The following is a 13,042-nucleotide window of genomic DNA, read 5'->3' as shown; positions in this document are numbered from 1 at the left end:
TATGAAATTAACAGAAGTTTAATAAGCATATGAATAATCAGGCAAAGCTTCGTGTATTTATTTAGTCATCTTAATCCTTGATCCCATGTCATATTATTCACAACAAGCATGCCTATGCCACTGAATTGGGAGGAGCTGTCGACTGCATTGAGGATAGAGAGGCCCTGCAGAGAGACCTGGACAAATCACAGGGGTGGGCAAACACCAACTGTATGGAGTTTAAAAAGGGAAAGAACCAGATTCTGCACCTGGAGTGGGGGAAAACTGGATGTATGGACAGACTGGGGAATGAAACTGGAGGGCAGAGACACAGAAAGGAGCCTGTGGGTCCTGGTCTGTGGCAAGTTGAACATGAGCCAACAGTGCCCTGGAGCCAGGAGGGCCAACCCTGTCCTGGGGACATCAGGCACAGCATCGCCAGCCGGGCAAGGGAGGGATTGTCCCCTCTGCTCTGGGCTGGGGTGGGGTGGCCTCACCTCCAGTGCTGGGGACAGTTTGGGGTATCACAGTGTAAGAAGAATATGAAACTATTACAGTGTCCAGAGCAGGGCCTTGAGGTGAAGCTGTGAGGAGCAGCTGAGGGCACTGGGTCTGTTCAGCCTGGAGGAGACTGAGGGGAGACCTCACTGCAGGTACAGCTTCCTTGTGAGGGGGAGAGGAGGGACAGGCACTGATCTCATCTCTCTGGTCACCAGGGACAGGACTGAGGGGATGGCCTGAAGTGGTGTCAGGGCAGGTTTAGGTTGGATGTCAGGATAAGGTTCTTCCCCCAGAGGGTGTTTGGGCACTGGACCAGCTCCCCAGGGCAGTGGTCACAGCTCCAATCCTGACAGCTCAAGAAGCGTTTGGACAATGCTTTCAGGGACAGGGTGTGACTCCTGGGGTGTCCTGTGCAGGGCCTGGAGTTGGATGTGATTATCCTTGTGGGTCCCTTCCAGCTCAGCATATTCTGTGGTTCTAAGCATCGACAATCAGTAGCAGTACTGAAGACAAGTTTAAAGGAGCARTTGTGAATGAGAGAACAAGCCTTGCCTTAGTCACCCAGGGCTTAGTGTGATGGAATTGTTCAAGGCTGTGATTCTTTAAAGTGGAAATTTAGAAAAGACTGAGCAAAAACAGAGAGCTTTCTGTCCCACACAAAGTCAGGTGTCTGCAGTGCATTACMGTGGGAGTATTTAATATCTCCTCATCTTCAAATAATTTTTATGCTTTTATGCTCACAGTTACTGAAACTGTGCTGCTAAATGTGTGGATCATCTTGGTTATCATGTTATTACAGTTGTCATTAAACTTCAAAAGATACAAAAATTACATGACTTGCATTCTCTCAGCTTAATATTTAGCTGATGAGCTCCTTTTACAATTGCTCTCAAAATGTTGGTGTGAAACAGAGATCATCTCTTAAGGGATTTTTCAATGTAACTACCATACAATAGCCCTAAGAMTCCTAGACTAAGAGTCCTTAGTGTAAAGTGCCTTGGAAAATGGGACATCTCTGACAGGCCTTGTTGGGAGATTGGTGTGACAAGCAACCTAATTTCTCAGAAATGACTGCAAGGGAAAAGGAAGTTATAATTTGGTTTATAATGTAATTTGTCTATTKAAATACCTTTTGATGTATCAACAAATAAATCACTGCAATATTGAGCAAAATAACTCACAATTTATGTGTAGGATGTGTTTGTTTAACTAAGGGCCAAGGTAAAGTTTTGGAAGTGCACAGTAGGTTTGTTGTGTGGGGGGGTTTTGTTTTTATTTTAGAAGGTCTTTTCTGGCCAGCTTTGTTTTGAATTTGTGTGATGCTAAATTTATGCTGTATTATAAAATACAAGAAACTAGATGAATGTTAATTTGCTAAACTTCAGTTGTGTATTAAATATTGTGTAAAAATTGGAAACTTTTTGCAACAGAATTTTATGATACTGAACTCYGGTATGTGCTGTTATTTCCTCTTTGTTTTGTTCTACTTTTCTGATTGCATAATTGAGTTACAGAACTGTCACAGGTGTCTGTTAAATTTTCTTCCTGTGCTTTGCAGTATTTCAGTAAGCACATACATGTAAGTCCCACAGAGAGCTATGATTGCTGTTATTTTTTTAGTAAAACTCCTGGTTCTAATGGTGATTCAATACCTGCCTTGTCTTAATCTAACAAATGTTGCACTTTAACCACTATTCCACATTTTAAAAAAAATCGTTCTTGTTTCCAAAGAGGTATTTCCAACAGGGAATTCATTTGTTGTGGAAGTGTGGTTTTCATTTTGCATTCGACATAAAATTTTCATAAATTTTATTGTGAATGATGATGTTGGTATCTCCAGAGATCACGCTGAGAGAGTTTACTTTTTATTTCAGTGCATAAAAGAATTATGTTTGCTGCTGCTTAACCAGTCCCTCCTGCTGCCATCCCTGAAACTGCTGGTAGAAAGCAAAGACCAAGACCTTCATGCTGTGGCACTGGAGCACATAACAGCTGTTGCTAAGGTATGAACAGTTGAATGAACCACCTTTCAGAGGCTGAGGTAATAAGTTGGCTCTTTTATCTTCACCTAGTGAGCAGAGACTACTGAGACACTTGCCATTGTTAAGGTTTTCCACAGCTRTTGTGTCCATGGTGAGCAGTAACACAGGGCTGGTAAGATCTTTTATACATACTTGAGGTGATTAAACCTCATAGCACTTTCTTTAAATTACTGTATGCTGTTTTAAGTCAGTGTGGTGGAACAGAAACGATTCTGTTCTGTGAAGCAGACTRTTACCTCTGTGTTCATATTCCCTCACTCTGGGGTTTTTAAAGTGATAATAGTGTGTCAGATGACTTAGCTTGTTTCTGACAAATGTGGCATCTATTTATATACACTTGGAGAGCTGTTATGTCACTGGTTTTGTTGTGTTGGTATGTTTGGGGACTTTCATKCAATTCTAAACAGAATGATTCCATATTGTAGCAAAGTTTCTGGAGAAAAAACCTAAATGCTGTCTTTTTTTCTTTGGACAAGGACTGAAGGACATCACTGTGTCTTTGTCAAGCTGTGCTATGTTACATTACTATCTTTTCTCTGTGTATTTGCTTTTCAGCAAAGAGGAACACCTAAAAAGATGAAAGTTAGTCTTGTAGGTGAAAGCATTGTGTAATCTTTTATCTTTATTCTGAAAACTGAGCTGAGCTTAATTTTTTTCAGTCTCTTAATCGAACTGGTGCGTGTGCATCCTAACTTTCATGGGTTTTATGTTAGTTGTGGTCTGTGATCTAAYATTCTACTGCAGAAGAGAAGCAGCCAATTGTCTGACCTTTTCACGAAAGAGAATAGCGTTCTTCTCTGACTGAATTAMCTGCATTGATAATTTCCAGAATTTCAATATTTAGGTAGGAAATCATCTCTTTCTATTTCCAAAYTCTGCACCATATCTTAGGGAGCTCTTGGTTGTGTATTACAATACAAAATAATAATTGATTTTACATTTTCCATGTGGTACTGAAATGAAACTGCCCACWTGGAAACAAAGGAAAACATGTCTTTTAAAATAAGTGTCCCTCAAACACAAAAGCTTTAAAAATGTGATTTGTAGGAATTTGGATTGAAATTATRACTTCCTGCTGGGGCATGCCTTCTGCTCTAGTTATATTGATGACCACAAAGTTTTCAGATTCCTTGATTGTAACAAAACKTGCAAATCCTATATCCCACTTTCACACTTTTTACCTAGGAAAGATAATCTCTGTCCTGCTCTTCACAGGATTCTCCCTTAAATCTTTCTTCCTCACTTATTCCTACTCATGTGCTGTGCATTTCTTTCTTACGCACATTGTATTCCAGAAACTTTCTCTTTTTGCATCCTTTGGCTAGTTCGAGAAATGATATGTCTCCTTTTCAGAACTGGTACAGATTAGCCAGAGAAGCAATAGATCCAGAAGCATAGGCTTTATTTCAYTTAATGCCAATTTTCCTTCAAAAGGACTTTGTTACTAAAATGGAAGAAGCACCAGGTTTTTTAATGTATCCTCGATATACATTTGAAATAGGAGCATGGAAGGTAGCAGGTTATATTATATGTGATATACATCTGCTTATTCAAACTTCCAKTGCCATTGTTAGCATACAGTTTGGAGTGTTTGCTAGTTGAGTTTGGTATTGAAATTAAGAATACATAGGTGTTCCTAATCCCTACATAATTTTATAAATATTAACCACCCAAACAATAGTGCATTGGTAGTTTTCTTTTACCACCTCCAATTTTAGATTTGATGTCTACAAAGCGAGGCTTTTTCAACTTTTAAACAAGATGATCTCATTAAAAAGCAAGCACAAATCTGATATATGCATGCACTTTCTCATTTMCGTGTTCTTCTTAGCCTTTTAAAATTGACTTTTTTGTTAACAGATGAAAGCTGCTGTATAAATGACTATTTCTGAAGCTTGTCAGCAGGAATTAGTGCCTGAGTACATTTTATTTAAATATTTTTAAAGCATAATGCTGTGCAGTAGCACTTTCTGAATGGTTCCTAATTGTATTGTTTTCTTAACTGGCCATTTCATTCTAGAGTGCTCCAGCTTTGTTTCTACCCTCTAGGCTCACTACATTACATTGGAGTTTCAGGGCCAGGAACCTCATTAGCTTCTTACTAGTATAAAGCACTTTATACACCTGTGCATGCTCAAAATGCTTGGSTTTCTTATAWAGGAGGYARCTTSATAAGCTRTTTCTAATTCTTCCTTCTAAATTCAGTATTAATTTGAGCACACARTTCTGTAAGAGTGCTGAATAACCTAGAATTTTCAAAGCATGTTTCACTTTAAGTCAATGAAGTTTTAACTCTTGACTTTGTTATGTCAGGCATAAAGCTTAGCCACTACCTTGAATGTGACAGTGTTAGAAAAGCAACTAGTACACAAGAGTGCTGTGCTAAATGTAAAAGCTGTTYTCATATTGTATAAAAGTACCTCTTACTCCTTGTTTTTTATGTATCCCTAATGATTACATTATTTGCACTTGTACTAGAAGTGCATATATTACTTAGCCATGGCAATGTTGTTTATTCAGTATAATTTTCTGTGCTTACTTTTTGCTTTTTAAAAAACACTATTTGAACTGTTCATGCTTTTTGTAAAATTCTCAATGAATTTTTCATAGGAAGGCCATTTCTGCTTGCATTGAACAGGAAACAGACAAATAACATCTGGCAAAGGGGAATCATAGCTATTGATTCCCTGATCCAGTGCTAAYGCAGCCCACAGACATGGCTGTGAGAAAAATACAGCACTCACTTGCTGATAGGATGTATTAGTTAGCCATTTGTTGTGTGTTGCTGACAGCTTTATGGATGTTTACAGTTAAAGATGATGCTGAAGTGCTGATACTAGAAATTGTACAGCTTTTGCCTGTAATAAACCAACCAAGTTTTTGTGTAAGCTTTTTTGAAATTGCAGACCCCTCCTTTTATTGTGTATCTTTTAATGAACTGCCATTTGCCTTTTCTGAGTAACAGAAATAACTGTTCTTCCCCTGTGTTGTGTAGTGTGTGAGTAATTTAAAAAATCAGTTTACTGTTTCACTTGGTTATCTTTCAGAGATGAAGACTGATTTTTATACATCTGAGGGAGCAAGTAAATATTCTATTGCCTGTTGGTACCTGTAATGTTAAAACAGCTAACGGGTGGGGGTTRATATAAGCACTGGAAAGACATGTTCAATTGACTTTAAAGAAACTGAAACTAGAAAAATATTGTAGTCTGAAATAAAACCTTAGCTCTCTTTGCATATTATTCTTTCAGTGATGAAGTACTGAATCTGTCTTTATAATATGTTTTACTGAAAAATGCAGCATGGCTACTCAATGGGGTTTTAATCTTTAAAAGAAATAGTTTTTGGTTTTGTTTTTTTTATGTAAGGTAATGGTGATTATGATAAAACATCTTTCTCTAGTTTATTTTTCCAAGATTTTTTATATCACTGTTTTCTTTTTCCCTTATTTATTTGTTCTATAGATGTATGCKTCAGGAAGAAATAAAATGAAAAGCATTTTTACCTCCAGTAGTATTGGAGAAGGGAATACTCTGGGAAACAGCAATTTCAGTTCTTTACTGCTGTTATGTCATCAGCAGCTCTTACTTTTCCTAACTTGTGGATTTTATAATGCAGAAGTTATGGGTGAAATATTGCCTGTTGGTAATACCAGAGCCTCTGGACACCTGCACAAATAATGGTGATGGAGAATTCCCCAGGCCCTGACTTGCCTGTTGGTGAGGCAAAAGATAGCCTTGCTCTTGCTTCTCTGAAATTCTCACTGCGGGACAGATTATTTCTTTTTTTCTGAGATATGCTGCATTTTAGCAGGTACTGGTATAATGTCCATGAAGGCTGTATTAGCAATCAGAAAAAAAAAAAAAAAAAAAAAGGAGTCCTGGAGCTTCTGAAGTGCTCAAAATGCCCGGGCGATGCTCAGGACGAGGATCATAATAAAAAAAAAAAAAAAAAAAAAAAACTCAGGACGCTGATAATTCTTGCATTCATGATTTTATAAATTTGTGGCAGCCTCAGAGGAGTAGAAGTCAGAGTCTGAGGTGAGGCCCCTCACCATCCTGCTGAAGGTGTTCAAAGTTTAAACACTGAAAATGGGTCCTCACTTCTKTTGGCAGAAACTTTGCTGACATGTGGTTTCCCGTCTGTAGATTCAGATACACTTACACATTCTGCATTGAAGACACATTTGATAAAATGCAGAGCACTGCAGTGCTGCTTCAGTGGAAATGAGTGCATCTGTTGCAATTCTGTGTCAATGCTGTCTCATTTCCTGGATAAAACCTGTGTCTTCATAGGGATAGGTGTTGATCATCACATTCCAAAGGAGTGGGGTACTTTTCAGAGATAGTAGAGACATTGATCATTTGGGTTGGAAGGGACCCTCMGGATCTTCCAGTTCCAACCCCCTGCATGGGCAGGGACACCTTTCACTAGACCAGGCAGCTCAAAGCCCAAACTGGCTTTGAACWCTTTYRGGGGTAGGGCATCCAYAACTTTTYRGGCAAACTGCTCCACCCTCAGAGTGGAAGAATTTCTTCCTAATACCCAMTGTAARYCAACCCTCTTGCCATTTACCRTAAGAGGSTTGGTTTAGATTGTGTATTTCCTCTTGTCCTATCACCACAYKCTCTTGCAGAACATCCCTCTCCAGCTCTCTTGTACTGAAAGGCTGTTTTATGGTCTCTCCAGAGCCTTTTCTTTTCCACACTGAAAACCCCAACTCTRTCAGTTGGCCTTCATAGGAGAGGTGCTCCAGCCCTCCTAAGATKGTGACCTTCTCTGGACCTATTCCAGCAAGCCCATATTGTTCTTATGCTGGAGGCCCCTCACCTGGATGCAGTACTCCCCAGTGCTCTCATGAGAGCAGAGATACCACTTGAATGCCCACACTTCAGTGCTTGAAAGTAGATTTTAGCCAATACCTAAATAAGTAAGTCAAGGAGAAAAAGTCAGTTCTCCCTAATGTAATTTTCCCCATTAGTTCTTGTAACCATGGACATTGTGTGTGGGCATAACACTAAATATGCACTGTCAGATTCTGCTGAAAGAGAGATGGATATGAAAAATGAAAGCTGCTCCCATTTAAACCTTCCAGAAGTAACAGATTTTATTCTAATGAAAAATTTAGCATCCTTAGCTTCGAGTCCTACATGGTCGTAATGATTTTTCGCTAACGTAAACACTCTGATTTTGTCACTGTTGTGGGTCATAGTTTATTCACACAATATGGAAAGTGTTTGGGTGTTAATTTGTGCAAGGATACCTGCACCTCTGAGACCKGCTTAAACTGCAGTCAGCTGCATTCCATATTGCTGGAACAGTGGTTCTGGGATTGGCAATAGTCTCAGTWTAAAGGCTTAGTTAGGGTCTTGGGATAGCAAGGGCTCTGCATCTGCAAGCAGACAGAAGTGATTCATTAATAAGATCCTGACTGTGCTGTCTGCCCAGAAAAAAACAGCTTTTTTAAACTGAGATAGTAAGGTGGTTGCTTTTTACCCTCCTTTTGTGGGTTTTACACAAAAGAATGATTTTGACAGTGAAAATGTAGTGTGTTTAGGAGTCTGTAACCATTGCAGGCTAATATTTGCTATGTGTGGCAAGCAAAAATAACTCTGGAGGTTGATCTCAGTTAATATTTTTAAAATGTTAAATGTTGAGGATCAAAATTGCATCTGGCTCGAACAGATGGGAGAATTACAAGTCTAGTGAGGAGTGAGAATAGGGCGGATGTACAGGCTCTTTATTGGAAACACTGCTTTCCAAACTTTTGGTTCTTTTCAGCTGTATGTATCAGCTAAGTAATTGCCAGTGGTTTTCTTTCTTGGTCTTGTGCAATTTCTCCTTCAAAAACAAGAGCTCTTGGATGAGCTTTACACCTTGCAGTATCATTTCACAGAACTGAACAGTGAAAAAAAATACTTTTAATTTTATTTTCTCTTATTCTGGCCCCACTAGATGAATTGGATGCTTTGTATTTATTTGCTTAATGAGATAATGTTTTTAATTAATCCCTTTATAATTTTAATGATGTTGCTATCTGCCCTATGCCCTCTAAGCTGTCTCTTTTCTAAACTGGAGTCATAGTGTTGCTAGCAATTTCCTGCATAAAAAAACATACTATACTCTCTATGATGTATTAAAAAAGAAGTATGCTTTATGGTTTTGCCTTCTTTATTTTTTTAGTATTTTTTTTTACTTTAATGCTTGTTATATTTTAATTCTAATTAATTAATTCTAATTGTTCTAATTTAAGATTAATTTAAATAAATGTAGTCCTAAGGTACATTTACATTGACTTAATTAAAAAAAACCTTACAGTTCTATTTAAACAGAGCTGTTCAGTGTATAAGCTATCTTAATTATGGTTTTCAAACATGTACGAATTCATTGACAATCACTGTAGATTGTTATTTTTATTTAAACTAATGACTAGAAATGTCTCTACATGTGCAATTGATACCCAAAATGTTGAAACAATCTGGAGCTGTAAAACTGATACATAGTCAGTTGAACTTTCTTTGAGCCTATTTTTATATACCATTCTCATTAAACCTTGGTGTCTCTGTGTTCTTCCCACACCTGCCAGACTCTACTTAGATTGACCAAGGAGTGGTAGAACAGACAGTGGCCTTAACTGCATGAAATGCGTTCACAGGGTCTGGTTGCCATCCTTTGCCTGGAGATGACTGAATTACAGGGTTTTCCTGTTCTTGACGAGGTCTTCAGACAGTTTTCAAGTCAGAAARTGGGAAATGTTAATCAGTTTAAACCTGCTGATCTGTTTGGGCCTAAGGAGGAGCTGTGGGGCACAACCCAAGAGCCTTCTTGTGMGTGGTTTTGTTATGTGTGAAACCGCACTGATCTCATTTATGTGTGAGTGCAGACAGGTTGCTCTGCTTGTGGGCATCTTCATCCCCACGGTCTAGCTCAAATGTTTAATGGTTTATGATAGGAAAGGTCTTCTTTCACATTTGTCTCGTTCCAATTTGTAGGTTTTTGGTATATGAAATCACACTAATCTATAGCACTTTTCATTAACTGAATAGTAACCTAAAAAATCTTAAATAAAACCTTGCGTCTGCTGTCAATCTCACTACTGTAGTTAYTGTTTGAATTTTATGTTCATAAAATCGGTGAAGTTCCATCCTACATACAGGTTAAGAATAGAGCACACAGAGCTTGGAGGTGGGAGAGAATGTCTCTTCAGCCTCTCATTTCAGGAGGGATGGCAGCAGTTGGGATAATGGCTTAGTGTGCTGTAGCACTTGAAGGTCTTTCTTGTAGTGAATGGCACAGAACTGAACAAGGATTTGAGGTGTGGCCCCACCAGTGCCCAGTACAGGGGGACAATCCCTGYCCTGTCCTGCTGGCCACACTGCTGATACAGGCCATGGCGCCACTGCCTTCTTGGCCACCTGGGCATACCTTGGCTTATGTTCAGCTTTGTGGACCCATTTTATTTAATGATCATCCTGTCTTCAACAGGAAAATGTTTCTGTAGTTAACTTTTGACAGTTAGTAAATAATTAAAGGCTAAGGTTGGATAGCCTAAAGGCAAGACACCCCTATGATTCTTAGAACTGTTTTGTAAACTGGATCTTATGCTATGCTAATTAGATTAGAAATGGCTGAATTTCAGCCCTAAAATGTCACTGCCAAATCACCCTGTACAGAGTAGTCAATGTCCTGTAGTCCTGTGTAGCAGYTGAATTGGTCTTCAAGGGTGCTAAATCACTGTATCATGGGGTATTTATTACTTGCTGGCACCCTGGGACCAGTCATGTGCATAATTTTTATAGAAAATTAAGCAGAAAGTAACCAGACAAATTTTTTCCCTTTTAAACTGGGAGGTTGTCTTGTAAATATATAATAATTCTATTAGTTTATTTGTAACTTGATATGGTGCAGTAATTGATAATAGAATACTGTCTACCCCTTCTTTGATTGGTTTTTATCATAGAATCATAGAATGGTTTGGGTTGGACGGGACCTTAGAGATCATCTTGTTCCAGACCCCYTGCTGGGGACAGGGACACTTTGTGCTAGACCAGATAGCTCAAAGCCACATCCAACCTCGTCTTGAAACTCTCCCAGGGATGAGGCACCTGTAACTTGTCTGGACAATSTGTGCCAGTACATTGCCACCATCACAGTGAAGAATTTATTGCTATTATGTGATCTAGACCTGCCCTCTTTCAGTTTCATCATTCCTACTTGTCCTGTCACCTCAAGTCCTTCTAAAATGTTTCTCTCCAGGTCTCTTGTAGCCCCTTTCAGGGTTGTAGCCCCTTTAAGGTGCTGTAAGGTCTCCTTGGGGACTTAACATCTCCAGGCTTAGTGTCTCCCTCTGTCTTCATGGGAGAGGTGCTCCAGCCCTCTCATCATCATGGCCTCCTCTGGACCATTTCTACAGGTCCATGTCTTTATGTTGGGGGTCCCAGAGCTGAATGCAGCACTGCAGGTTGGGAGAGCAGAGGAACACAGTCCCCTCCCTCCCCTGCTGCCTGCACTACTTTGGAYGCAGCCCAGGATGCATTTGCCCTTCTGGGCTGTGAGAGCACATGCACAGGTCATGCTGAAATACTTGTCCACAATCCCCAAGTGCTTCTYCCCAAGGCTGCTCTGAATCCATTCTCTGCCCAGGCTGTACTTGTGCTTGGGTTTGCACCAAACCAGATGCAGGTCCTGCCCAACTGGGGCTTGTTGAACTTCACAAAGATGGCACAGGGCCACCTCTCAAGCTCGTCAAGGTATTTCTGGGTGGGATCCCTTCTGTTTTTTGGTTATATGTAGTTATTCAATTGCGCTTCATTAAGTGGTAAGTTAATACAGCTCTGTATTTCACTGGATTTGCCCAGGAAGGACAAATCAAAATTAACTGAAATAGAATTAAAAATGTTCTATAGTGTCATTTGTAAAGCTGTAGACAAGATTCTCAAGAGTTTCTGCTCTCATATATCAAATAACCACATTTCTTGAGGCATCCAGGGTGTCTCTCAGAGGTAGCAGCTCTGTGCTTCACATCTTTTATTATACATTATATTCTTTTGAAAAATTTCATCCTTGCTGTGGGTGCTGTGAATGTTGCCTGTCATATTAACATGTGAAATGTAATGTATTAATGTAAAGTGACCAAAATTTAATATACTCTGCTCTGACCTTCCTCAGAGTGTCATTCTTGATATGGAGCTAAATGGTGTGATCTGTGCTGCACTGGGACTGAAAACCTGTGAAGAGTCTATAAAGCTGGTGGTGTAATCCCAGGCTGTTAAGCTTTCTTATTCCTTAACTTTGTGCAGGTCAAATATTTCTGTTAATGTGGTAGACTGTTAAAGACATACTTTACATATTGTGACATATGCAAAGCCTGTATCGCTGTAGTTAATCCATGAAGAAATTCTCCTCTCACTTTGAAGGTCACACTGTGCAGTCAGAGCCGTCATGACRTGTTCTGCCTGATGGTTGTATCTGGTAATTAATTTTTAATTGCTTTGAATTCCTTTGTAGGTTGATGATTCCACTTGTGATGCTGAAATTCTCTCCTTGCTCCTCAACGCCAAGTTGGTGGTGAAGTGCATGAGCACTGCCTTCTGCCCACGCCTTATTGAGCACCTCCTGGCCAACCRGGGGCAGGGAGGCTGGGATGTGGAGGAAATTGCAAAACAGCTGAAGGAAGCAGGGTTCAAAGCAGAGGCCGGGTCCCTCCTGATGGCTCATCGAAGAACTCATCCTGCACTCAGGACTTTCACTACTGCCCTCCAGGCTGTTCAGCATTGGATCTAAAAACCTTGGATTTATGCATTTGTCTGCCTTTTTGCTGGAGATCTTAAACAGAAGGGAGAAATGGTTGTTCTAGTGAAGTAACAAAGTGAGTTATTACCTACATTTTGTAGAGAACACAGCACATGGTGAATTCCCCTATACTTCTAATTGTTTAAAAAATCTCTTGGTGCAGACTGTCATTCTGTTGTATGATTAGCAAAGCATTGAATCTGATAATCATTTCAGATCAAAYTTAAATGGTTACACTTAGTTACATATAAATGAAACATTAGTAAGGTGGCAGGTTATATACAATTTGTCCTAATTTCTGTAAGTAATTTACTCTTGTCATAATGTAAAACTAATGTAAAAATATAATTATAAAGATATATATGGAGCAAAAAAAGTCACAAGAGTGATTTTTTTGAGAATTTCAAAACCTTAATATTCCATATTGTGCAATGTTATCACAGCTTTTGTTTGCAATAAATAAAATATTTTGCATTTAATGTACTGTCTCCCCATTCAGCCTTATAGACGGATTAATATTTTCTTTCTTAAGTCCCTTTTGCTGAAATTCCTGTCTCTCCTTATTGTTTATACATGAGAACAAGCTGAAGTCTAAGAGATCTTTTTCTCTACAGTTTGGGAAACCCCATCTCAGATCCTGAATATTGGTTGGTACCTTTTGTGAATGTACTTTCAAAATATTAACTTTTATTTTCCCTGAATTCTGAAAAATTGCGTGAGTGTGTATA

The 13,042-nt window shown here is 39.2% G+C and overlaps 1 protein-coding gene across 1 annotated transcript in view; it reads left to right on the top strand.

Moving 5' to 3' along the window:
- NBAS (NBAS subunit of NRZ tethering complex) overlaps positions 1 to 12,789 on the top strand; it is a 158,025-nt gene extending 145,236 nt beyond the window's left edge. The window contains exons 51-52 of the mRNA XM_057384003.1: positions 2,355 to 2,483; positions 12,030 to 12,789. Coding sequence (XP_057239986.1) covers positions 2,355 to 2,483; positions 12,030 to 12,305 — 405 coding nt within the window. The 3' untranslated portion in view covers positions 12,306 to 12,789. The remainder of the gene's footprint in view (positions 1 to 2,354; positions 2,484 to 12,029) is intronic.
- The last annotated feature ends 253 nt before the right edge of the window (positions 12,790 to 13,042 follow it).

This window comes from Malurus melanocephalus, unplaced genomic scaffold (assembly GCF_030028575.1).
Source record: "Malurus melanocephalus ecotype Western Australia unplaced genomic scaffold, MMel_1.1 scaffold_674, whole genome shotgun sequence".
NCBI lineage: Eukaryota > Metazoa > Chordata > Aves > Passeriformes > Maluridae > Malurus > Malurus melanocephalus.
This window is presented reverse-complemented; position numbering and strand designations above follow the sequence as displayed.